Source organism: Oncorhynchus tshawytscha, linkage group LG30, assembly GCF_018296145.1.
Source record: "Oncorhynchus tshawytscha isolate Ot180627B linkage group LG30, Otsh_v2.0, whole genome shotgun sequence".
In the NCBI taxonomy this organism is placed as follows: Eukaryota; Metazoa; Chordata; class Actinopteri; order Salmoniformes; family Salmonidae; genus Oncorhynchus; species Oncorhynchus tshawytscha.
Window position 1 is genome coordinate 37341542 of NC_056458.1, and position 27408 is coordinate 37368949.

At 47.1% G+C, this 27408-nt stretch overlaps 1 protein-coding gene across 5 annotated transcripts in view; it reads right to left on the minus strand.

The window, feature by feature from the left end:
* LOC112246533 (protein Jade-1-like) overlaps positions 1-27408 on the minus strand; it is a 225215-nt gene that overhangs the window by 145655 nt on the left and 52152 nt on the right. For 4 of the 5 annotated variants that reach the window (XM_042309073.1, XM_042309074.1, XM_042309071.1 and 1 more), the window contains one exon: positions 12163-12320. In XM_042309073.1, the coding sequence (XP_042165007.1) occupies positions 12163-12320 (158 nt within the window). Of the gene's footprint in view, positions 1-12162; positions 12321-17961; positions 18000-27408 lie in introns of those variants that run through there. The other variant, XM_042309075.1, reaches the window with a different exon arrangement.

A 27408-nucleotide genomic window follows, 5' to 3' on the forward strand; every position in this document is an offset into this window, starting at 1 on the left:
TCTGGTCAGACTCCGGAGACGGGCACATCGTGCACCACTCCCTAGCATTCTTCTTGCCAATGTCCAGTCTCTTGACAACAAGGTTGATGAAATTCGAGCAAGGGTAGCATTCCAGAGGGACATCAGAGACTGTAATGTTCTCTGCTTCACGGAAACATGGCTAACTGGAGAAACGCAATCCGAAGCGGTGCAGCCAGCGGGTTTCTCCACGCATCGCGCCGACAGAAACGAACATCTTTCTGGTAAGAAGAGGGGCGGGGGCGTATGCCTTATGGCCAACGTGACATGGTGTGATGAAAGAAACATACAGGAACTCAAATCCTTCTGTTCACCTGATTTAGAATTCCTCACAATCAAATGTAGACCGCATTATCTACCAAGAGAATTCTCTTCGATTATAGTCACAGCCGTATATATCCCCCCCAAGCAGACACATCGATGGCTCTGAACGAACTTTATTTAACTCTCTGCAAACTGGAAACGATTTATCCGGAGGCTGCATTCATTGTAGCTGGGGATTTTAACAAGGCTAATCTGAAAACAAGACTCCCTAAATTTTATCAGCATATCGATTGCGCAACCAGGGGTGGAAAGACCTTGGATCATTTTTACTCTAACTTCCGCGACGCATATAAGGCCCTGCCCCGCCCCCTTTTGGAAAAGCTGACCACGACTCCATTTTGTTGATCCCTGCCTACAGACAGAAACTAAAACAAGAAGCTCCCACGCTGAGGTCTGTCCAACGCTGGTCCGACCAAGCTGACTCCACACTCCAAGACTGCTTCCATCACGTGGACTGGGAGATGTTTCGTATTGCGTCAGACAACAACATTGACGAATACGCTGATACGGTGTGCGAGTTCATTAGAACGTGCGTTGAAGATGTCGTTCCCATAGCAACGATTAAAACATTCCCTAACCAGAAACCGTGGATTGATGGCAGCATTCGTGTGGAACTGAAGGCGCGAACCACTGCTTTTAATCAGGGCAAGGTGTCTGGTAACATGACTGAATACAAACAGTGCAGCTATTCCTCCGCAAGGCTATCAAACAAGCTAAGCGCCAGTACAGAGACAAAGTAGAATCTCAATTCAACGGCTCAGACACAAGAGGCATGTGGCAGGGTCTACAGTCAATCACGGACTACAGGAAGAAACCCAGCCCAGTCACGGACCAGGATGTCTTGCTCCCAGGCAGACTAAATAACTTTTTTGCCCGCTTTGAGGACAATACAGTGCCACTGACACGGCCTGCAACGAAAACATGCGGTCTCTCCTTCACTGCAGCCGAAGTGAGTAAGACATTTAAACGTGTTAACCCTCGCAAGGCTGCAGGCCCAGACGGCATCCCCAGCCGCGCCCTCAGAGCATGCGCAGACCAGCTGGCCGGTGTGTTTACGGACATATTCAACCAATCCCTATACCAGTCTGCTGTTCCCACATGCTTCAAGAGGGCCACCATTGTTCCTGTTCCCAAGAAAGCTAAGGTAACTGAGCTAAACGACTACCGCCCCGTAGCACTCACATCCGTCATCATGAAGTGCTTTGAGAGACTAGTCAAGGACCATATCACCTCCACCCTACCTGACACCCTTGACCCACTCCAATTTGCTTACCGCCCAAATAGGTCCACAGACGATGCAATCTCAACCACACTGCACACTGCCCTAACCCATCTGGACAAGAGGAATACCTATGTGAGAATGCTGTTCATCGACTACAGCTCGGCATTCAACACCATAGTACCCTCCAAGCTCGTCATCAAGCTCGAGACCCTGGGTCTCGACCCCGCCCTGTGCAACTGGGTACTGGACTTCCTGACGGGCCGCCCCAGGTGGTGAGGGTAGGCAACAACATCTCCTCCCCGCTGATCCTCAACACTGGGGCCCCACAAGGGTGCGTTCTGAGCCCTCTCCTGTACTCCCTGTTCACCCACGACTGCGTGGCCACGCACGCCTCCAACTCAATCATCAAGTTTGCGGACGACACAACAGTGGTAGGCTTGATTACCAACAACGACGAGACGGCCTACAGGGAGGAGGTGAGGGCCCTCGGAGTGTGGTGTCAGGAAAATAACCTCACACTCAACGTCAACAAAACTAAGGAGATGATTGTGGACTTCAGGAAACAGCAGAGGGAACACCCCCCATCCACATCGATGGAACAGTAGTGGAGAGGGTAGCAAGTTTTAAGTTCCTCGGCATACACATCACAGACAAACTGAATTGGTCCACTCACACAGACAGCATCGTGAGGAAGGCGCAGCAGCGCCTCTTCAACCTCAGGAGGCTGAAGAAATTCGGCTTGTCACCAAAAGCACTCACAAACTTCTACAGATGCACAATCGAGAGCATCCTGGCGGGCTGTATCACCGCCTGGTATGGCAACTGCACCGCCCTCAACCGTAAGGCTCTCCAGAGGGTAGTGAGGTCTGCACAACGCATCACCGGGGGCAAACTACCTGCCCTCCAGGACACCTACACCACCCGATGCTACAGGAAGGCCATAAAGATCATCAAGGACATCAACCACCCGAGCCACTGCCTGTTCACCCCGCTGTCATCCAGAAGGCGAGGTCAGTACAGGTGCATCAAAGCTGGGACCGAGAGACTGAAAAACAGCTTCTATCTCAAGGCCATCAGACTGTTAAACAGCTACCACTAACATTGAGTGGCTACTGCCAACACACTGTCAATGACACTGACTCTACTCCAGCCACTTTAATCATGGGAATTGATGGGAAATGATGTAAATATATCACTAGCCACTTTAAACAATGCTACCTTATATAATGTTACTTACCCTACATTATTCATCTCATATGCATACGTAGATACTGTACTCTATATCATCGACTGCATCCTTATGTAATACATGCATCACTAGCCACTTTAACTATGCCACTTGGTTTACATACTCATCTCATATGTATATACTGTACTCGATATCATCTACTGTATCTTGCCTATGCTGCTCTGTACCATCACTCATTCATATATCCTTATGTACATATTCTTTATCCCCTTACACTGTGTATAAGACAGTAGTTTTTTTTTGGAATTGTTAGTTAGATTACTTGTTCGTTATTACTGCATTGTCGGAACTAGAAGCACAAGCATTTCGCTACACTCGCATTAACATCTGCTAACCATGTGTATGTGACAAATAAAATTTGATTTGATGGTTACAGCGGTAATACTGTAACACCCCGGTATGATACAGAAACAGTATGAACATCTAGTTACTGTCCAACCCTTATATACACGCACACGCAATTCCACTCAGGCAAACATCCCATATCCAGGGGAGAACTAACACACAACCACATACCGCCCAAGGATTCCAACTGTAAACCCCCCACACACACACACACACATACCGCCCAAGGATTCCTACTGTAAAACCCCCCACACACACACACACACACACACACACACACACACACACACACACACACACACACACATTGCCTTGCGAAAGTATTCGGCCCCCTTGAACTTTGCGACCTTTTGCCACATTTCAGGCTTCAAACAAAGATATAAAACTGTATTTTTTGTGAAGAATCAACAACAAGTGGGACACAATCATGAAGTGGAACGACATTTATTGGATATTTCAAACTTTTTTAACAAATCAAAAACTGAAAAATTGGGCGTGCAAAATTATTCAGCCCCTTTACTTTCAGTGCAGCAAACTCTCTCCAGAAGTTCAGTGAGGATCTCTGAATGATCCAATGTTGACCTAAATGACTAATGATGATACATACAATCCACCTGTGTGTAATCAAGTCTCTGTATAAATGCACCTGCACTGTGATAGTCTCAGAGGTCCGTTAAAAGCGCAGAGAGCATCATGAAGAACAAGGAACACACCAGGCAGGTCCGAGATACTGTTGTGAAGAAGTTTAAAGCCGGATTTGGATACAAAAAGATTTCCCAAGCTTTAAACATCCCAAGGAGCACTGTGCAAGCGATAATATTGAAATGGAAGGAGTATCAGACCACTGCAAATCTACCAAGACCTGGCCGTCCCTCTAAACTTTCAGCTCATACAAGGAGAAGACTGATCAGAGATGCAGCCAAGAGGCCCATGATCACTCTGGATGAACTGCAGAGATCTACAGCTGAGGTGGGAGACTCTGTCCATAGGACAACAATCAGTCGTATATTGCACAAATCTGGCCTTTATGGAAGAGTGGCAAGAAGAAAGCCATTTCTTAAAGATATCCATAAAAAGTGTTGTTTAAAGTTTGCCACAAGCCACCTGGGAGACACACCAAACATGTGGAAGAAGGTGCTCTGGTCAGATGAAACCAAAATTGAACTTTTTGGCAACAATGCAAAACGTTATGTTTGGCGTAAAAGCAACACAGCTCATCACCCTGAACACACCATCCCCACTGTCAAACATGGTGGTGGCAGCATCATGGTTTGGGCCTGCTTTTCTTCAGCAGGGACAGGGAAGATGGTTAAAATTGATGGGAAGATGGATGGAGCCAAATACAGGACCATTCTGGAAGAAAACCTGATGGAGTCTGCAAAAGACCTGAGACTGGGACGGAGATTTGTCTTCCAACAAGACAATGATCCAAAACATAAAGCAAAATCTACAATGGAATGGTTCAAAAATAAACATATCCAGGTGTTATAAAGGCCAAGTCAAAGTCCAGACCTGAATCCAATCGAGAATCTGCGCTACAAAGTATTAACTTAAGGGGGCTGAATAATTTTGCACGCCCAATTTTTCAGTTTTTGATTTGTTAAAAAAGTTTGAAATATCCAATAAATGTCGTTCCACTTCATGATTGTGTCCCACTTGTTGTTGATTCTTCACAAAAAAATACAGTTTTATATCTTTATGTTTGAAGCCTGAAATGTGGCAAAAGGTCGCAAAGTTCAAGGGGGCCGAATACTTTCGCAAGGCACTGTACATACATACACCACCCCCCCACACACACACACACACATACCGGCCAAGGGATTCCTACTGTAAAACACACAGAAGCGCACCCCCCCCACACACACACACACGCTCAGCCCTGGGGACAGCTTACACACACAATCGCTGTTGTGCTTTAGGGTAGAATACAAATGACTTCCAGTGATCCATGTACTTATTCCAAGCACAGCTTGCATGGATTTCATCTCATGTTTAACTAACAAGTCTTCAACTCACAGAGCTGATGTGCCACTACGGGGAGCTCTACTAACACACTGATGAGTTACCGGCTCATATAAAATTCACCACAGAATCCAAACCTGAGCATATTTTTGTCCATATTGCGTAAAATCTTTTCTGTGCATATGGAGTACGAGCAAGAGTCGATTTGGGATTGGGCCAGAGTTCACCAAGGCATAGATGAGACAATGCAAGGAGAGGGCATCCCTGTGAAATGGTTAACAGGAGAGAGTAATGGGAAACCGGGCCTGTAAGTGATTTCACCCCTCCATCCAGCCACCCTGCTGAGAGAGCATAACAGCCATACCGTATGCCTGGACTCTAACCAAGCCTGGCCTTTACTGCAGCTCTGGAGCACTGGAGACCACACCTCAGTTCAGATACTATTCAAAATATTCATAATACTATAGCAGAGCTTGACTGTGCTTCCTGGCACATATCGAACCAATAGAATAGTCCCAAAAGTGCAACCCCCAACCATCTGCCACAGGCTAAAGCAAACACTCAAAAGTATTTGCAAGGGTCTGCTCTGGATCTCTGCAGACACCGCTAGACCACAGGCCCAGGCAGAGTCACCGTGGTTAGACAGACTGCAGGCTTGGCTGCGGCCAGAGATACCATTACCAAGCTGAACCCGGTTAGGTCAGCTAGAGCAGCAAGCCAAGCTCAAATCAGTCAGTCTTGAACCCATGGCAGCACAGGCAGCCAGACAGCAGCACCAGTCAGTCTGGTAATGAACAGTGGGTTCTTAAAACCTCCTTGACCCATACTCATCCTTGGCTGGGGGCGTAACAGGAGCTGGCCTCTTTATGTCAATAATCCTCATGGAAGGAGTCTTGAATGGATGGGAAGAGTTTGGGGAGTTCCCAGTTGTTGAAGTGGACATAAAGTAGCGTACTGTGACTTCCTGGTCTGCTGGGAGAGGATGCAGCCAAATGGCACCCTATTGCCTATATAATGCACTTCTTCTGAACAGGGCCCTGGTCAAAAGTAGTACATTATAGGGAATAGGATGATATTTGGGACAGCCTCTAGGACTGGGCGGAGGTTGTTCCCAATCCCTGGAGAGCCACTGTTAGTTTCCTGGGCCAAGGCTCTGCTCTCTAAACTTCCTTCTCCCACCTGCGGTCCACCAAGCCCAACAGTCTCTCTCTCAGCTTCTGTTTTACTATCCTCTCTTCTCACAGTCCCTAAGCCATGTACATGGTCAGGAAGTCTTCCCCTCTCAGTCCCTAAGCCATGTACATGGTCAGGAAGTCTTCCCCTCTCAGTCCCTAAGCCATGTACATGGTCAGGAAGTCTTCCCCTCTCAGTCCCTAAGCCATGTACATGGTCAGGAAGTCTTCCCCTCTCAGTCCCTAAGCCATGTACATGGTCAGGAAGTCTTCCCCTCTCAGTCCCTATAAGCCATGTACATGGTCAGGAAGTCTTCCCCTCTCAGTCCCTATAAGCCATGTACATGGTCAGGAAGTCTTCCCCTCTCAGTCCCTATAAGCCATGTACATGGTCAGGAAGTCTTCCCCTCTCAGTCCCTATAAGCCATGTACATGGTCAGGAAGTCTTCCCCTCTCGGTCCCTAAGCCATGTCCAGGAAGTCTTCCCCTCTCAGTCCCTAAGCCATGTACATGGTCAGGAAGTCTTCCCTCTCAGTCCCTAAGCCATGTTCGTGGTCAGGAAGTCTTCCCCTCTCAGTCCCTAAGCCATGTTCATGGTCAGGAAGTCTTCCCCTCTCAGTCCCTAAGCCATGTTCGTGGTCAGGAAGTCTTCCACTCTCAGTCCCTAAGCCATGTTCGTGGTCAGGAAGTCTTCCCCTCTCAGTCCCTAAGCCATGTTCGTGGTCAGGAAGTCTTCCCCTCTCAGTCCCTAAGCCATGTTCGTGGTCAGGAAGTCTTCCACTCTCAGTCCCTAAGCCATGTTCGTGGTCAGGAAGTCTTCCACTCTCGGGCCAAACCAAAGACAAAGTCTTCGAAGTATGATGGTTTCCAGTTCGCTGTCACCACAGTCGAAACAGAAAGAAAAATGCCTGATGCTGCGGTGTCAAACCTTATCTCATCTTATCTTGTTTGGAGAAAAGGAGAGAGTCTCATACATGTAATTATTTCTGTCCCCAGTGCTTCAAGGGGGACTGAGGATAAAGAGACCGTGCCAATTTGTCATTCTCTGTCTACCAAATGAGACTGTTATGCAACAGCTAATTACTTGCACTTGCCCCCCCCCCCTGTAGTGCGGTGTTGGTTATCTTCCATGAAAAGAGAAAGGGGAGAGAGGAGCACAAACACAATGACCCAGCAGTCTCACCGTATTTCTCTGCAACCATAAAGCATTTAGCTGAAACCGCCGTAGCACAGTAAGCTTGTACAGACAGACAGAGACCGAGATACAGAGACCGAGAGCGAGAGAGCGAGAGAGCGAGAGAGACCGCAAGGCAGAGGGTAAGAGGAGGACAGCAAGCCCAGAGAGAGAAAGAACACCAGGCTAGCTGAGCCAGACAGGCCCTGCAGTTTCTCTTTTCCACAATTTTTGGAAGATGATGTCATTATTTATTTTAAAGCTAGCTGTCTAAGCCTGAGGCAGGAGCAGAGAGAACAGACGGGGGGAGGACAAAGCTTTCTAACCAACTTGAACATTCCACCCGCTTAGAGCAATCAACTCCCTTCTCATCTACCTTTATTGAGCTATGTATCACTCCATCTCCACACATTCTAAATCAATCAAATCGATCAAGGCAAACTCGTTGTAATTTGTACATATATCCACAGTCACCTATTACTCTCCTTATCTATCTCTCTATATCTATCTCTCTCTCTAAATCAATTTCAATTCAAGGGACTTTATTGGCATGGGAAACATATGTTAACATTGACAAAGCAAGTGAGGTAGATAATATACAGAAGTTCCAAAAGAATAAAGACATTACAAATGTCATATTATATATATATATACAGTGGGGCAAGAAAGTATTTAGTCATACACCAATTGTGCAAGTTCTCCCACTTAAAAAGATGAGAGAGGCCTGTAATGTTCATCATCGGTACACTTCAACTATGACAGACAAAATGAGAAAAAAAATCCAGAAAATCACATTGTAGGATTTTTAATGAATTTATTTGCAAATTATGGTGGAAAATAAGTATTTGGTCACCTACAAACAAGCAAGATTTCTGGCTCTCACAGACCTGTAACATCTTCTTTAAGAGGCTCCTCTGTCCTCCACTCGTTACCTGTATTAATGGCACCGGTTTGAACTTGTTATCAGTATAAAAGACACCTGTCCACAACCTCAAACAGTCACACTCCAAACTCCACTATGGCCAAGACCAAAGAGCTGTCAAAGGACACCAGAAACAAAATTGTAGACCTGCACCAGGCTGGGAAGACTGAATCTGCAATAGGTAAGCAGCTTGGTTTGAAGAAATCAACTGTTAGAGCAATTATTAGGAAATGGAAGACATACAAGACCACTGATAATCTCCCTTGATCTGGGGCTCCACGCAAGATCTCACCCCGTGGGGTCAAAATGATCACAAGAACGGTGAGCAAAAATCCCAGAACCACACGGGGGGACCTAGTGAATGACCTGCAGAGAGCTGGGACCAAAGTAACAAAGCCTACCATCAGTAACACACCATGCCGCCAGGGACTGAAATCCTGCAGTGCCAGACGTGTCCCCCTGCTTAAGCCAGTACATGTCCAGGCCCGTCTGAAGTTTGCTGAGAGCATTTGGATGATCCAGAAGAAGATTGGGAGAATGTCATATGGTCAGATGAAACCAAAATAGAACTTTTTGGTAAAAACTCAACTCGTCGTGTTTGGAGGACAAAGAATGCTGAGTTGCATCCAAAGAACACCATACCTACTGTGAAGCATGGGGGTGGAAACATCATGCTTTGGGGCTGTTTTTCTGCAAAGGGACCAGGACGACTGATCCGTGTAAATTAAAGAATGAATGGGGCCATGTATCGTGAGATTTTGAGTGAAAACCTCCTTCCATCAGCAAGGGCATTGAAGATGAAACGTGGCTGGGTCTTTCAGCATGACAATGATCCCAAACACACCGCCCGGGCAACGAAGGAGTGGCTTCGTAAGAAGCATTTCAATGTCCTGGAGTGGCCTAGCCAGTCTCCAGATATCAACCCCATAGAAAATCTTTGGAGGGAGTTGAAAGTCTGTGTTGCCCAGCAACAGCCCCAAAACATCACTACTCTAGAGGAGATCTGCATGGAGGAATGAGCCAAAATACCAGCAACAGTGTGTGAAAACCTTGTGAGGACTTACAGAAAACGTTTGACCTCTATCATTGCCAACAAAGGGTATACAACAAAGTATTGAGATAAACTTTTGTTATTGACCAAATACTTATTTTCCACCATAATTTGCTAATTAATTCATTAAAAATCCTACAATGTGATTTTCTGGATTTTTTTTTCTCATTTTGTCTGTCATAGTTGAAGTGTACCTATGATGAAAATTACAGGCCTCTCTCATCTTTTTAAGTGGGAGAACTTGCACAATTGGTGGCTGACTAAATACTTTTTTGCCCCACTGTACAGTGTTGTAGCAATGTACAAACGGTTAAAGTACAAAAGGGAAAATAAATAAGCATAAATATGGGTTGTATTTAGAATGGTGTTTGTTCTTCACTGGTTGACCTTTTCTTGTCACAAATATTGCTGCTGTGATGCACATTGTGGTATTTCACCTAGTAGATTTAGGAGATTATCAAAATCCTGTTTGTTTTCAAATTCAGGCCTGGTATCTATATTTTACATGTTATCTATTTTTTTATTTTTTTTATTTAACTAAGCAAGTCAGTTAAGAACAAATTCTTATTTTCAATGACGGCCTAGGAACAGTGGGTTAACTGCCTGTTCAGGGGCAGAACGACAGATTTGTACCTTGTCAGCTCAGGGACTTGAACTTGCAACCTTTCGACTGCTAGTCCAACGCTCTAACCACTAGGCTACCCTGCCGCCCCTGGTGTATCTATATCTATATGCATGTTATCTATCCCAGGCCTGGTGTATCCTGTATGATGAGCAGTAGGAGAGTAAAGCAGTGAGGTTTGATATTGTTAGCCTGTGACCCTGCCTCACACCCTGTGTGTCCGTCCCTCTGTCCGCCCCTCCGTCTGTCTCCGTGTCTATGTGGTGGTGTCACAGTCTCACTCTAGGAGAGGAATTACCCTACAACCCAGTCTGTGTAGTTTCCCTCGTCAGAGGAACCCCGACCCACATCTCCATGTTCCCAGCAGCTCTTCTGATCCTGTGATCTCTGGATCACTACTAACTCTTTCTCACAATGCAGCTGACCTGACCTAATCTCTAGAACACATGCTCCAGCTGACCTGACCTAATCTCTAGAACACATGCTCCAGCTGACCTGACCTAATCTCTAGAACACATGCTCCAGCTGACCTGACCTAATCTCTAGAACACATGCTCCAGCTGACCTGACCTAATCTCTAGAACACATGCTCCAGCTGACCTGACCTAATCTCTAGAACACATGCTCCAGCTGACCTGACCTAATCTCTAGAACACATGCTCCAGCTGACCTGACCTAATCTCTAGAACACATGCTCCAGCTGACCTGACCTAATCTCTAGAACACATGCTCCAGCTGACCTGACCTAATCTCTAGAACACATGCTCCAGCTGACCTGACCTAATCTCTAGAACACATGCTCCAGCTGACCTGACCTAATCTCTAGAACACATGCTCCAGCTGACCTGACCTAATCTCTAGAACACATGCTCCAGCTGAGATAACTTCCAGTAAACCTGTAAAAGGTGTGTGTGTTTGTGTCATGGACTCTCACCCTGGACCTCACATGTTGTTTGGATTTCTACACGGCATCACATGGTGGGACCACATCCAGAACTCCCTGGTCAGAACCTCCCCGACTGTGACTGTTCAGTCACCTGGTCAGATCAAACCCACTCCTGGAACTTACCCTCATCCCAAAGGATCAATCCCCCAACTGGCCACGGCCAAGAGGAAGACCGAGAGCCAGATCGTCCGACCAGTTGGAGTATTGGATAGAAAACACTCTGAAGTTTCTAAAACTGTTTGAATGATGTCTGTGAGTATAACAGAACTCATATGTCAGGCGAAAACCTGAGAAAAATCCAACCAGGAAGTGGGAAATCTGAGGCTTGTATTTTTTTTAAACTCAGCCCCTATTGTAGATACAGTGGGATATTGGTTATGTTGCACTCCCTAAGGCTTCCACTAGATGTCAACAGTCTTTAGAACCTTGTTTGAGGCTTCTACTGTGAGGTCGGGCCAAATGAGAGGGGAATGAGCCAGGTGTCTGGCAGATTGCCACATACATATATTGTGTAAAAATGAAGTCCTATGAGTGTCATCTGATAAAGATCATCAAAAGGTTAGTGATTCATTTTCTCTCTAATTGTGCCTTTTGAGAATCCTCTCTTTGGCTGGAAAAATGGCTGTGTTTTTCTGTGACTTGGTGGTGACCTAACATAATCGTTTGTGGTGCTTTCGCTGTAAAGCTTTTTTGAAATGAGACACTGTGGCTGGATTAACGAGAATTTTATCTTTAAAATGGTGTGAAATACTTGCATGCTTGAGGAATTTAAATTATGAGATTTTTGTTGTTTTGAATTTGGCGCCCTGCACTTTCACTGGCTGTTGGCGAGTTGGGACGCTACCGTCCCACATATCCCAGAGAGGTTATGAACAAATTCTAATTTACAATGACCGCCTATCCCGGCCAAACCCTAACGACGCTGAGCCAAATGTGGGCCGCCCTATAGGACTCCCAATCACAGCCGGATATGATACAGCCTGGATTCGAACCAGGGACCGTAGTGACACATCTTACACTGAGATGCAGTGCCTTAGACCACTGCGCCACTGGCTTCATTGCCAAAATCCCGAAGTATCCCTTTAAGTGTGGTTGTCCCATGGTCGTACTGTATTAGAGCAGTCAAAATATTCAAACAGTCAGCATCGCCCCTACCTGACGATAGGTTCTGGGATGGCGTCTATGCTGGCAGGGACCTGGACCCCCTTCTCCCACTCCTGTCTCCAGGGGTCTGACAGCACATAGAAGTCATCGGGGCCCAGCTGGGCCGAGTCTGGCAGCTTCATGGCTGTGATGAAGTCCGTCCGGAACACCTGACAGAAAACACAAAGAGAGAGGGTTGACACCTGACACAATACAACAGAGAAAGACAGAGAGATTCAGTTAAATTATCACAATCATTTGCATCTGTATAGCAGTTTGAATTTGAGAAGAAATGACAGGTTTTAGGCTAAACATGACCATCTCTCAGGCTATACATTGTATGCAGCAGTTAATTTAGGTTCATTTAAGAGTTATATTGTAAGCACAAAACAAGTACTTTTGCAGTTGGCAGTGGTCAAATAAAAGTTCCAATTAACACTACACAGTATTTGTGTATACAAAGCCAGCATAAAAAGGGGCATTTTACATTTCAACATCCAACAAAGGTCATAGGGCTCTGGACACTGTAGTACACTAAAAACAGAACCATTTGGGACGCACAGTGTCTTCAGAGAGACTCAAGCCTGTGCCCTGCCGAAGGCCTGCGGAGCAGCACTGATGTTATCCGTCCCATAATAAGCACAGATCCCCAACCCCATGAATAAAAATACTCAAGGACATCAGCCACAGGCCCACGGCACCGTGCAGAGCCGAAAAATAATGACTACTTATTTACTACCAACATCAAGTAGTAAACATCTCTACCTGATTACTATGGGAAACACTACTGTTTTCCTACTGAACACTTTCCTGTGTATCTTGAGTAGTACATAAACTACACATTCACTACACAATCCTCCCCATCCGTAGTGGTTAAGTAGTGGTTAGGTAGTATTAGGTAGGGGTTAGGTAGTATTGGGTAGGGGTTAGGTAGTATTAGGTAAGGGTTAGGTAGTATTAGGTAAGGGTTAGGTAGTATTAGGTAAGGGTTAGGTAGTATTAGGTAGGGGTTAGGTAGTGGTTAGGTAGTATTAGGTAAGGGTTAGGTAGTATTAGGTAAGGGTTAGGTAGTATTAGGTAAGGGTTAGGTAGTATTAGGTAAGGGTTAGGTAGTATTAGGGTTAGGGGTTAGGTAGTATTAGGTAAGGGTTAGGTAGGTATTAGGTAGTAGGTAGGGGTTAGGTAGTATTAGGTAGGGTTAGGTAGTATTAGGTAGGGGTTAGGTAGTATTAGGTAGTGGTTAGGTAGTATTAGGTAAGGGTTAGGTAGTATTAGGTAAGGGTTAGGTAGTATTAGGTAAGGGTTAGGTAGTATTAGGTAGGGGTTAGGTAGTATTAGGTAGGGGTTAGGTAGTATTAGGTAGTATTGGGTAAGGGTTAGGTAATATTAGGTAAGGGTTAGGTAATATTAGGTAAGGGTTAGGTAATATTAGGTAAGGGTTAGGTAATATTAGGTAGGGGTTAGGTAGTATTAGGTAGGGGTTAGGTAGTATTAGGTAAGGGTTAGGTAGTATTAGGTAGGGGTTAGGTAGTGGTTAGGTAGTATTGGGTAAGGGTTAGGTAGTATTAGGTAGGGGTTAGGTAGTATTAGGTACTGGTAGGGTAGTATTAGGTAGTATCAGGTAAGGGTTAGGTAGTATTAGGTAAGGGTTAGGTAGTATTAGGTAAGGGTAAGGTAGTATTGAGTAAGGGTTAGGTAGTATTAGGTAGGGGTTAGGTAGTATTAGGTAAGGGTTAGGTAGTATAGGTAGGGGTTAGGTAGTGGTTAGGTAGTATTGGGTAAGGGTTAGGTAGTATTAGGTAGGGGTTAGGTAGTATTAGGTACTGGTAGGGTAGTATTAGGTAGTATCAGGTAAGGGTTAGGTAGTATTAGGTAAGGGTTAGGTAGTAGGTAGGTAGGTAGTGGTTAGGTAGGGTAAGGGTTAGGTAGTATTAGGTAGGGGTTAGGTAGTATTAGGTAGGTAGTATCAGGGGTTAGGTAGTATTGGTAGGGGTTAGGTACCCCGGTTAGGTAGTATTCCTAGTAAGGGTTAGGTAGTATTAGGTAGGGGTTAGGTAGTATTAGGTACTGGTAGGGTAGTATTAGGTACTGGTAGTATCAGGTATGGGTTAGTGTAGTATTAGGTAAGGGTTAGGTAGTATTAGGTAGGGGTAAGGTAGTATTGAGTAAGGGTTAGGTAGTATTAGGTAGGGGTTAGGTAGTATTAGGTAGTCGATTCGGCATTCAACACCCATAGTAGTTCCTGACGGGCCGCCCCAGGTGGTGAGGTAGTATTCCTCCCCGCTGATCCTCAACACTGGGGCCCCACAAGGTAACCTTAGGTGAGTATTCAGGTAAGGGTTAGGTAGTATTAGGTAAAACTGGGTTAGGCAGTATTAGGTAACCTCAGGGGCTGAAGAAATTCGGCTAGCACTACAAACTTCTACAGATGTAGAGGGTTAGGGTAGTATCAACCGTAGGTAGGGGTTAGGTAGTATTAGGTAGGGGTTAGGTAGTATTGGGTAACCACCCGGGTTAGGTAGTATTCAGGGTGCATCAAAGGGTTAGGTAGTATTCAAGGCCATCAGACTAAAACAGGGTTAGGTCAGACACTGACTCTACTCCAGCCACTTTAATCATGGGTTGAGGTAGTCACTTGGGCCACTTTAAGGTAGTACTTAGGTATCTCAGGGTTAGGTAGTATTAGGTAGGGGTTAGGTAGTATCTTGGTTAGGCTAGTACATTAGGTATGACAGTAGGGTTGTTAGTAGGTAGTATTAGGTAGGGGTTAGGTAGTATTAGGTAGGGGTTAGGTAGTATTAGGTAGGGGTTAGGTAGTATTAGGTAAGGGTTAGGTAGTATTAGGTAAGGGTTAGGTAGTATTAGGTAGGGGTTAGGTAGTGGTTAGGTAGTATTAGGTAAGGGTTAGGTAGAATTAGGTAGTGGTTAGGTAGTATTGGGTAAGGGTTAGGTAGTATTAGGTAAGGGTTAGGTAGTATTAGGTAAGGGTTAGGTAGTATTAGGTAAGGGTTAGGTAGTGGTTAGGTAGGGTTAGGTAGCATAGGTAGGGTTAGGTAGTATTAGGTACTGGTAGGGTAGTGTTAGGTAGTATTAGGTAGGGGTTAGGTAGTTAGGTAGGGGTTAGGTAGTATTAGGTAGGGGTTAGGTAGTATTAGGTAGGGGTTAGGTAGTATTAGGTAGGGGTTAGTAGGTAGGGGTTAGGTAGTAGGTAAGGGTTAGGTAGTATTAGGTAAGGGTTAGGTAGTATTAGGTAGGGGTTTAGGTAGTTAGGTTAGGTAGGGTTAGGTAGTATAGGTAGGGGTTAGGTAGTATTAGGTAGTATTAGTAAGGGTTAGGTAGTATTGGGGTTAGGTAGTATAGGTAGGGTTAGGTAGTAGTATTAGGTAGGTAGGTAGGGTAGGGTTAGGTAGTATTGGGTAAGGGTTAGGTAGTAGGTAGTATTAGGTAAGGTAGTATTAGGTAGGGTTAGGTAGTATTAGGTAGGGGTTAGGTAGTGGTTAGGTAGTATTAGGTAGGTAGGTAGTATTAGGTAGTATTAGGTAGGGGTTAGGTAGTATTAGGTAGGGGTTAGGTAGTATTAGGTAGGGGTTAGGTAGTATTAGGTAAGGGTTAGGTAGTATTAGGTAAGGGTTAGGTAGTATTAGGTAGGGGTTAGGTAGTGGTTAGGTAGTATTAGGTAAGGGTTAGGTAGTGGTTAGGTAGTATTGGGTAAGGGTTAGGTAGTATTAGGTAAGGGTTAGGTAGTATTAGGTAAGGGTTAGGTAGTATTAGGTAAGGGTTAGGTAGTGGTTAGGTAGTATTAGGTAGTGGTTAGGTAGTATTAGGTACTGGTAGGGTAGTGTTAGGTAGTATTAGGTAGGGGTTAGGTAGTATTAGGTAGGGGTTAGGTAGTATTAGGTAGGGGTTAGGTAGTATTAGGTAGGGGTTAGGTAGTATTAGGTAGGGGTTAGGTAGTATTAGGTAAGGGTTAGGTAGTATTAGGTAAGGGTTAGGTAGTATTAGGTAGGGGTTAGCTAGTGGTTAGGTAGAATTAGGTAGGGGTTAGGTAGTGGTTAGGTAGTATTGGGTAAGGGTTAGGTAGTATTAGGTAAGGGTTAGGTAGTATTAGGTAAGGGTTAGGTAGTATTAGGTAAGGGTTAGGTAGTATTAGGTAAGGGTTAGGTAGTATTAGGTAAGGGTTAGGTAGTATTAGGTAAGGGTTAGGTAGTATTAGGTAAGGGTTAGGTAGTATTAGGTAGGGGTTAGGTAGTGGTTAGGTAGTATTGGGTAAGGGTTAGGTAGTATTAGGTAGGGGTTAGGTAGAGCGAGACTTTGACTTTCTTTAATGATACATCCTCATTTCATTAACACCTGACTACCACCACCCCCCTTTTAAAAACAAATATCCCCTGTACTGTGTTCTCACCTTGCACTCTACCCCATGACACAAAACATCACCACTTTTACAACCGTATATCCAACCCATCTTCCCCAGCTGTACAGACCCCCCAACCAAGACTTCACAAAATGGGACAAACACCAAATTGAGACTCTGCACGCAGAATTCTGCAAAAATATCCTCCGTGTACAACGTAGAACACCAAATAATGCATGCAGAGCAGAATTAGGCCGATACCCACTAATTATCAAAATCCAGAAAAGAGCCGTTAAATTCTATAACCACCTAAAAGGAAGCGATTCCCAAACCTTCCATAACAAAGCCATCACCTACAGAGAGATGAACCTGGAGAAGAGTCCCCTAAGCAAGCTGGTCCTTGGGCTCTGTTCACAAACACAAACACACCCTACAGAGCCCCAGGACATCAGCACAATTAGACCCAACCAAATCATGAGAAAACAAAAAGATAATTACTTAATTAACAAAAAAACATAGCAAACTAGAATGCTATTTGGCCCTACACAGAGAGTACACAGCGGCAGAATACCTGACCACTGTGACTGACCCAAAATTAAGGAAAGCTTTGACTATGTACAGACTCAGTGAGCATAGCCTTGCTATTGAGAAAGGCCGCCGTAGGCAGACATGGCTCTCAAGAGAAGACAGGCTGTGCTCACTGCCCACAAAATGAGGTGGAAACTGAGCTGCACTTCCTAACCTCCTGCCCAATGTATGACCATATTAGAGAGACATATTTCCCTCAGATTACACAGATCCACAAAGAATTTGAAAACAAATCCAATTTTGATAAACTCCCAAATCTACTGGGTGAAATTCCACAGTGTGCCATCACAGCAGCAAGATGTGACCTGTTGCCACGAGAAAAGGGCAACCAGTGAAGAACAAAACACCATTGTAAATACAACCCATATTTATGCTAATTTATTTTCCCTTGTCTACCTTAACCATTTGTACATTGTTAAAACACTGTATATATATATATATATATATATAATATGACATTTGTAATGTCTTTATTGTTTTGAAACTTCTGTATGTGTAATGTTTACTGTTAATTTTTATTGTTTATTTCACTTTATATATTCACTTTATATATTATCTACCTCACTTGCTTTGGCAATGTTAACACATGTTTCCCATGCCAATAAAGCCCTTGAATTGAATTGAATTGAGAGCAAGGGCGAGAAAGAGAGAGAGCGAGAGAGAGCGAGAAAGAGAGATAGAGAGAGAGACCAACCAAGGAGGGTCTACAGCAGCAGAATTCTGCACAGATTCTGTCAGACCTGGGCCCTGACAGTAAATCTCTGAAAGACAAAAATAATGGTGTTCCAAAAAGGTCCAGTCACCAGGATCACAACTACAAATTACTTCTAGACACAGTTGCCCTAGAACACACAAAAAATGATACATACCTTGGCCTAAACATCAGCACCACAGGTAACTTCCACAAAGCTGTGAACGATCTGAGGGACAAGGCAAGAAGGGAATTCTATGCCATCAAAAGGAACATAAAATTCAACATACCAATTAGGATCTGGCTAAAATACTTTAATCAGTTACAGAACCCATTTCCCATCATGGTAGTGAGGTCTGGGGTCTGCTCACCAACCAAGAATTCACAAAATGGGACAAACACCAAATTGAGTCTCTGCATGCAGAATTCTGCAAAAATATCCTCTGTGTACAACGTAAAACACCAAATAATGCATGCAGAGCAGAATTAGGCCGATACCCGCTAATTATCAACATCCAGAAAAGAGAAGTTAAATTCTACAACCACATAAAAGGAAGCGGTTCCCAAGCCTTACATAACAAAGCCATCACCTACAGAGAGATGAACCTGGAGAAGAGTCCCCTAAGCAAGCTGGTTCTGGGGCTCTGTTCACAAACAGACCCCACAGAGCCCCAGGAGAGCAACACAATTAGACCCAACCAAATCATGAGAAAACAAAAAGATAATTACTTGACACATTGGAAAGAATTAACAAAAAAACAGAGTACACAGTGGCAGAATACCTGACCACTGTGAGTGACCCACACTTAAGGAAAGCTTTGACTATGTACAGACTATGTACAGAGAAAGGCCACCGTAGGCAGACCTGGCTCTCAAGAGAAGACAGGCTATGTGCACACTGCCCACAAAATGAGATGGAAACTGAGCTGCATTTCCTAACCTCCTGCCAAATGCATGACCATATTAAAGACACATATTTCCCTCAGAATACACAGATCTACAAAGAATTCGAAAACCCGATTTTGATAAACTCCCATATCTATTGGGTGAAATACCACAGTGTGCCATCACAGCAGCAATATTTGTGACCTGTTGCCACAAGAAAGGGGCAACCAGTGAAGAAGAAACACCATTGTAAATACAACCCATATTTATGCTTATTTATTTTCCCTTTTGTACTTTAATCATTTGCACATCGTTACAACACCGTATATATACATAATATGACATTTGTAATGTCTTTATTCTTTTGGTAATGTTTACTGTTCATTTTTATTGTTTATTTCACTTTTGTATATTATCTACTTCACATACTTTTGCAGTGTTAAAATATGATTCCCATGCCAATAAAGCCCCTTGAATTCAATTGAGAGAGAGAGAGCGAGCGAGAAGCAGAGAAAGAGAGCGAGAAGCAGAGAGAGAGCGAGAAGCAGAGAGAGAGCGAGAAGCAGAGAGAGAGCGAGAAGCAGAGAAAGAGCGCGTGAGAGGCTGAGGGAGCACGTGAGAGGCTGAGGGAGCACGTGAGAGGCTGAGAGAGCACATGAGAGGCTGAGAGAGCACGTGAGAGGCTGAGAGAGAGAGCGAGAGGCTGAGGGAGCGCATGAGAGGCTGAGAGAGAGAGAGAGGCTGAGAGAGCGCGTGAGAGGCTGAGAGAAAGAGCGAGAGGCTGAGAGAGAGAGCGAGAGGCTGAGAGAGAGAGCGAGAAGCTGAGAGAGAGAGCGAGAAGCAGAGAGAGAGAGCGAGAAGCAGAGAGAGAGAGCGAGAAGCAGAGAGAGAGAGCGAGAAGCAGAGAGAGAGAGCGAGAAGCAGAAAGAGAGAGCGAGAGGCTCAGAGAGAGAGAGCGAGAGGCTGAGAGAGAGAGCGAGAGAGTGAGAGGCAGAGAGAGGCAGAGAGAGAGAGCGAGAAGCAGAGAGAGCGCACGAGAGGCTGAGAGAGAGAGAGCGAGAGGCTGAGAGAGAGAGAGCGAGAGGCTGAGAGAGAGAGAGCGAGAGGCTGAGAGAGAGAGAGAGCGAGAGGCTGAGAGAGAGAGAGCGAGAGGCTGAGAGAGAGAGAGCGAGAGGCTGAGAGAGAGAGCGAGGCTGAGAGAGAGAGAGCGAGAGGCTGAGAGAGAGAGAGCGAGAGGCTGAGAGAGAGAGAGCGAGAGGCTGAGAGAGAGAGAGCGAGAGGCTGAGAGAGAGAGAGAGCGAGAGGCTGAGAGAGAGAGGGCGAGAGGCTGAGAGAGAGAGGGCGAGAGGCTGAGAGAGAGAGAGCGAGAGGCTGAGTGAGAGAGAGCGAGAGGCTGAGTGAGAGAGAGAGAAGCAGAGAGAGAGAGCGAGAGGCTGAGGGAGCGCGTGAGAGGCTAAAAGAGAGAGCGAGAGGCTGACAGAGAGCGAGAAGCAGAGAGAGAGAGCGAGAAGCAGAGAGAAAGAGCGAAAGGCTGAGGGAGCGCGTGAGAGGCTAAAAGAGAGAGCGAGAGGCTGAGAGAGCGCACGAGAGGCTGAGAGAGAGCGGGAAGCAGAAAGAGAGAGCGAGAGGCTCAGAGAGAGAGAGCGAGAGGCTGAGAGAGAGAGAGCGAGAGGCTGAGAGAGAGAGAGCGACAGGCTGAGAGAGCACGCGAGAGGCTGAGAGAGAGAGAGCGAGAGGCTGAGAGAGAGAGCGAGAGGCTGAGAGAGAGAGAGCGAGGCTGAGAGAGAGAGAGCGAGAGGCTGAGAGAGAGAGCGAGAGGCTGAGAGAGAGAGAGCGAGAGGCTGAGAGAGAGAGAGCGAGAGGCTGAGAGAGAGAGAGCGAGAGGCTGAGAGAGAGAGCGAGAAGCAGAGAGAGCGAGCGAGAAGCAGAAAGAGCGAGCGAGAGGCTCAGAGAGAGAGCGAGAGGCTGAGAGAGAGAGCGACAGGCTGAGAGAGCACACGAGAGGCTGAGAGAGAGAGCGAGAGGCTGAGAGAGAGAGCGAGAGGCTGAGAGAGAGAGCGAGAGGCTGAGAGAGAGAGAGCGAGAGGCGAGAGAGGCTGAGAGCGAGAGGCTGAGAGAGGCTGAGAGCGAGAGGCTGAGAGAGGCTGAGAGCAAGAGGCTGAGAGAGAGAGAGCGAGAGGCTGAGAGAGAGAGAGCGAGAGGCTGAGAGAGAGAGAGCGAGAGGCTGAGAGAGAGAGAGCGAGAGGCTGAGAGAGAGAGAGCGAGAGGCTGAGAGAGAGAGAGCGAGAGGCTGAGAGAGAGAGAGCGAGAGGCTGAGAGAGAGAGAGCGAGAGGCTGAGAGAGAGAGAGCGAGAAGCAGAGAGAGAGAGCGAGAAGCAGAGAGAGAGCGAGAAGCAGAGAGAGAGAGCGAGAAGCAGAGAGAGAGAGCGAGAAGCAGAGAGAGAGAGCGAGAGGCTGAGGGAGCGCGTGAGAGGCTCAAAGAGAGAGCGAGAGGCTGAGAGAGAGAGAGCGAGAGGCTGAGAGAGAGAGAGCGAGAGTCAGAGAGAGAGAGCGAGAGGCTGAGAGAGAGCGAGAGGCTGAGAGAGAGCGAGAGGCTGAGAGAGAGAGAGCGAAAAGCAGAGAGAAAGAGCGAAAGGCTGAGGGAGCGCGTGAGAGGCTAAAAGAGAGAGCGAGAGGCTGAGAGAGAGAGAGCGAGAGGCTGAGAGAGAGAGAGCGAGAGTCAGAGAGAGAGAGCGAGAGGCTGAGAGAGAGCGAGAGGCTGAGAGAGAGAGAGCGAGAGGCTGAGAGAGAGAGAGCGAGAGGCTGAGTGAGAGAGAGCGAGAGTCAGAGAGAGAGAGCGAGAGGCTGAGAGAGCGCGTGAGAGGCTAAAAGAGAGAGCGAGAGGCTGAGAGAGAGCGAGAAGCAGAGAGAGAGAGCGAGAAGCAGAGAGAAAGAGCGAAAGGCTGAGGGAGCGCGTGAGAGGCTGAGAGAGCGCACGAGAGGCTCAGAGAGAGAGAGCGAGAGGCTGAGAGAGAGAGCGACAGGCTGAGAGAGAGAGCGAGAGGCTGAGAGAGAGAGCGAGAGGCTGAGAGAGAGAGCGAGAGGCTGAGAGAGAGAGCGAGAAGCAGAAAGAGCGAGCGAGAAGCAGAAAGAGCGAGCGAGAAGCAGAAAGAGCGAGCGAGAGGCTCAGAGAGAGAGAGCGAGAGGCTGAGAGAGCGAGAGGCTGAGAGAGAGAGAGCGAGAGGCTGAGAGAGAGAGAGCGAGAGGCTGAGAGAGAGAGAGCGAGAGGCTGAGAGAGAGAGAGCGAGAGGCTGAGAGAGAGAGAGCGAGAGGCTGAGAGAGAGAGAGCGAGAGGCTGAGAGAGAGAGAGCGAGAGGCTGAGAGAGAGAGCGAGAAGCAGAGAGAGAGAGCGAGAAGCAGAGAGAGAGAGCGAGAAGCAGAGTGAGAGAGAGAGAAGCAGAGAGAGAGCGAGAGGCTGAGGGAGCGCGTGAGAGGCTAAAAGAGAGAGCGAGAGGCTGAGAGAGAGCGAGAAGCAGAGAGAGAGAGCGAAAAGCAGAGAGAAAGAGCGAAAGGCTGAGGGAGCGCGTGAGAGGCTAAAAGAGAGAGCGAGAGGCTGAGAGAGCGCACGAGAGGCTGAGAGAGAGCGGGAAGCAGAAAGAGAGAGCGAGAGGCTGAGAGAGAGAGCGAGAGGCTGAGAGAGAGAGCGAGAGGCTGAGAGAGCGAGCGAGAAGCAGAAAGAGCGAGCGAGAAGCAGAAAGAGCGAGCGAGAGGCTCAGAGAGAGAGAGAGAGCGAGAGGCTGAGAGAGAAAGCGACAGGCTGAGAGAGCACACGAGAGGCTGAGAGAGAGAGCGAGAGGCTGAGAGAGAGAGCGAGAGGCTGAGAGAGAGAGCGAGAGGCTGAGAGAGAGAGCGAGAGGCTGAGAGAGAGAGAGCGAGACCCCGAGAGAGAGAGCGAGACCCCAAAAAGTTCTGGGCTGTACAGTATATGAAAAGGCCATATGTAAAAACCCAGGCAGACAGCCGAGTGAAAATTGCCTTGGCCGACAAGGGTGTCTGCCAGCACAAATAGATAATGCAATGTAGGGAGTGTGTGTGACAGTGTGTGTGTGGGACAGAGAGAGCAAAGAGAAAATGTGTGTGTGTGTGTGTGTGTGTGTGTGTGTCTCTCTCAAACAGTCAGTCGAGGCCAAGATGAACACTCCTCTCCTTCAGCAGACCAAAGCTGGGGGAGGACAGTCAGGATGATCTCCTGTTCTCTCTCCAACACCCAGCAGCAGAGGCAGGCCCACCTCTAGCCTTTTGGGGACCTTAAGCGACATTTGGTTTCTGTCCACCAAGCAGGCAAAACATTTTAGTGGTTTTAAGTTGAGACCAGAGTGAGACCGCTTATGTCTGGAACCAGCCCACACAGGAATGGAGTGATTCATTTTTACTGCCCTGTGTTTAAACAAACCAACCACAGCTAATTAATGTCAGGGAAACAGAATTACAAGGTCCCTGGTTTTAATGTCCACTCCTCTCGCTTTCCCTCCCCCTTTCCCCATCCCTCTCTCCTTTCACCCCATTCCCTCTCTCCCTCCCCCTTTCCCCATCCATCTCTCCTTTCCCCCATTCCCTCTCTCCCTCCCCATTCCCCATCCATCTCTCCTTTCCCCCATGCCCTCTCTCCCTCCCCCCTTTCCCCATCCATCTCTCCTTTCACTCCATTCCCTCTCTCCTCCCCCTTTCCCCATCCATCTCTCCTTTCCCCCATTCCCTCTCTCCCTCCCCCTTTCCCCATCCATCTCTCCATTCACCCCATTCCCTCTCCCTCCCCCTTTCCCCATCCATCTCTCCATTCACCCCATTCCCTCTCTCCATCCATCTCTCCTTTAACCCCATTCCCTCTCCCTCCCCCTTCCATCTCTCCTTTCACCCCATTCCCTCTCCCTCCCCTTTCCCCATCCATCTCTCCATTCACCCCATTCCCTCTCTCCATCCATCTCTCCTTTCACCCCATTCCCTCTCCCTCCCCCTTCCATCTCTCCTTTCACCCCATTCCCCCTCTCCCTCCCCCTTTCCCCATCCATCTCTCCTTTCACCCATTCCCTCTCTCCCTCCCCCATCCATCTCTCCTTTCACCCCATCCCATCTCTCCCTCCCCCTTTCATCTCTCCTTTCACCCCATTCTTTCGCTCCCTCCCCCTTTCCCCATACATCTCTTTTCACCCCATTCCCTCTCCCTCCCCCATCCATCTCTCCTTTCACCCCATTCCCTCTCCCTCCCCCTTTCCCCATCCATCTCTCCTTTCACCCATCCCATCTCTCCCTCCCCTTTCATCTCTCCTTTCACCCATTCCCTCTCTCGCTCTCCCTTCCCCATCCATCTCTCCTTTCACCCCATTCCCTCTCTCCATCCATCTATCTATCCTTTCACCCCATTCTTTCTCCCTCCCCCATCCATCTCTCCTTTCCCCCCATCCCATCTCTCCCTCCCCCTTTCATCTCTCCTTTCACCCATTCCCTCTCTCGCCTCCCTTCCCCATCCATCTCTCCTTTCACCCCATTCCCTCTCTCCATCCATCTATCTATCCTTTCACCCCATTCTTTCTCCCTCCCCCATCCATCTCTCCTTTCCCCCATTCCCTCTCTCCCTCCCCTTTCCCCATCCATCTCCCCTTTCACCCCATTCCCTCTCTCCCTCCCCATCCATCTCCCCTTTCACCCCATTCCCTCTCCATCCATCTCTCCTTTCACCCCATTCCCTCCCTCCCTCCCCCCCCTTTCCCCATCCATCTCTCCTTTCACCCCATTCCCTCTCTCCCTCCCCCCTTTCCCAATCCATCTCTCCTTTCACTCCATTCCCTCTCTCCCCCTTTCCCCATCCATCTCTCCTTTCACCCCATTCCCTCTCTCCCTCTACTCTTCTTTCTCATCTTTCCCTGCCTCTCTTATATCAAACTGTGTGTGTGTGTGTGTGTGTGTGTGTGTAGGGTTTAGGACGAGCGTGAGGACGAGCGACGCCCAGGCAGAGGCTTGTCAGGTGTGTATAATAATGAGGACAGTAGGACAGTGCGTCCCCATCCTGTACCATCCCCTGTACACAGCATTAACGGCCAGGGAAAGGGCACTGCAATGACCTACAGCTATTAACATCAGTACCATCAGGGGAGAAAACACACACACACACACACCTCTTAGCTGACTGAGGATGTAAACCCAGGCAGGCTGGGATGTGAGTTATGTTTTCGTAGCGAGCAGGGTTCTCATTAACTCCAATCTAGTGATGACATCTTAGTGATTTTAGTTATCTTAGTGATGACATGGGAAGCGAGGGGATGAGAGGCTGAGAGGGATTGCTAATCACACTAGAGAGAGAGAGAGAGAGAGAGAGACAGCAAGAGACAGAGAGACAAAGACAGAGCGACAGAGAGAGAGACAGAGCGACAGAGAGACAGAGAGAGAGAAAGGGAGCGCCATCCACAGAACAGAACTCTGTTCAACTCAGCAATGTAATGTGTCCCACTGTAACTGGACAGTCTGCATGTTCCCATCCAGGGTGTTGATGTTCAATAAGTATGAATAAGACAACATTTAGATATGCATAATGTTCTTCTCACTAAACAATGTGAGAAAACCTTTTGGAACCAAGGACTGCTACCTGACCTTGTCCAATTACAACACTCATTTCTGTTTCCTGTTACAGAGTGTTTTCATGGCCCAGTGCTGCTGGGAGGTGAACCGTGAAGGAGGACAATAGCAGTTGACGTTTTTTTTAAGTACAAGTTGTCGTTCCCTCTTTGCTAATGAGCCTTGTTTCCATGGTAGTGCCAGTGTCAGAGTCCCATAAAAGGGCACTTAACGACACTATTTGTGTGACTATTTCAATGGGTCTGACTGACTAACCTGGTCTCACTCACCTTCATCATTCTCTACATTATGAAGATGGATGTAAATTGAGAAGTGACAGCATGGGACAGGAAAGTGGGTAAATGCAGTCCTGACCACGCTGCACCAAGATGCAGGACGATGAGGGCTGTGACCCAAATGGCACCCTATATTCCCTATGTAGTACACTACTTTTGTAGACTGGTCCCAGATCTGTTAGTGCTTTTGCCTACTCCACTGTCATGCCAAACATGATTCTCATGACAACTCCATAAGGAGTCAAGAGAGCAGAAACAGACTGCTGCTGCTACGGTGCTGCTGCTACAGCTACAGTGCTGCTGCTACAGCTACAGTGCTGCTGCTACAGTTACAGTGCTGCTGCTACAGTGCTGCTGCTACAGTTACAGTGCTGCTGCTACAGTGCTGCTGCTACAGTGCTGCTGCTGCTGCAGCTACAGTGCTGCTGCTGCTACAGCTACAGTGCTGCTGCTACAGCTACAGTGCTGCTGCTGCTGCTACAGCTACAGTGCTGCTGCTACAGCTACAGTGCTGCTGCTACAGTGCTGCTGCTACTGCTACAGTGCTGCTGCTACAGTTACGGTGCTGCTGCTACAGCTACGGTGCTGCTGCTACAGCAACGGTGCTGCTGCTGCTACAGCAACGGTGCTGCTGCTGCTACAGCAACGGTGCTGCTGCTGCTACAGCAACGGTGCTGCTGCTACAGCTACGGTGCTGCTGCTACAGCTATGGTGCTGCTACAGCTATGGTGCTGCTGCTACAGCTACGGTGCTGCTGCTACAACAGAGACAGAGACAGAGAGAGAGAAAGAAAGAGAGAGAAAGAGAGAGATAGAGGGAGAGATAGAGGGAGAGCAAAGGTCAGGATCAGATGAGCTCCTGCATTTTTCAGCATTTTCTTAAAAAAAGATAGATTAGGAGTTAGATAAACTTGGATTTTTTGTCAGGAACACATACTGGATTCTACCCTCTTCAACATAACCCCTACTTCAAATCAAAACTTAAAACCTACAACCTGATTTTGGACGGAATTACCTGGAAGGTTCACAACTACCAAGATGTATTACTCTATACAGCAAATTCTCTGGAAAACAACAGAAACCTGAAAACACCATCCAACCTGGAACTGAGTGAGTAATGTTTAGTCTGAAACTATATTTTATTTCCAAAAGCCAAGAAGAAAAATACACAACATTACTTTATAAAGACTGAATTCTAACATAATTCTGCCAAGCTTGATACAGCTTCAACTAGCACTGATGTGTCAAGTGAGAGGTGTCAAAGCCCATTAGCCCAACAATGGCAGGAGAGTCACACAGTCTACCCCAACCAAATGGAGAGGCCTTAGAAGCTCCCTCCCGCTGTTCTGAGGTAATTAAAATACAGTACCCTGTGCATGTAAAGAATGATAAGGCAAGAAAAGATTACAAAATGAAGCTCCTTATGGAAAATCAAGAGACACTTTTTGCTGACTATTACAAAAATGGGAACATCAGCAACCTTATCTTCCACACAAACCATCCCCTGGCATGGCACAGTGCTATATTAGCACACTACCCCTTTGTTAAGAGAGGGGGGGTTAACGAGGGGTGGAAACTCAAAATACTTGACAAGGAGGACTCTGAGTCAGCTAATATAAACCTCTATAAGTGGAACAGTAGTTGTACAGGGTAACCCCAAACAGTTTCAGCTGGACTTTCACCAAATTAAAGAATCAGCCCAGCAGGAGAAGCTCTCCCCTGATAAAGATACCCCCACCCCGAGCGGGTCAGACCAGACCTCTTCATTATGTAACCCCACAGACAAGCAACCTCCAGCGGAGAGTCAACCTCCCAGCACAGATTACCACTCCCTCATTGAAATGAAGGATAAATTCA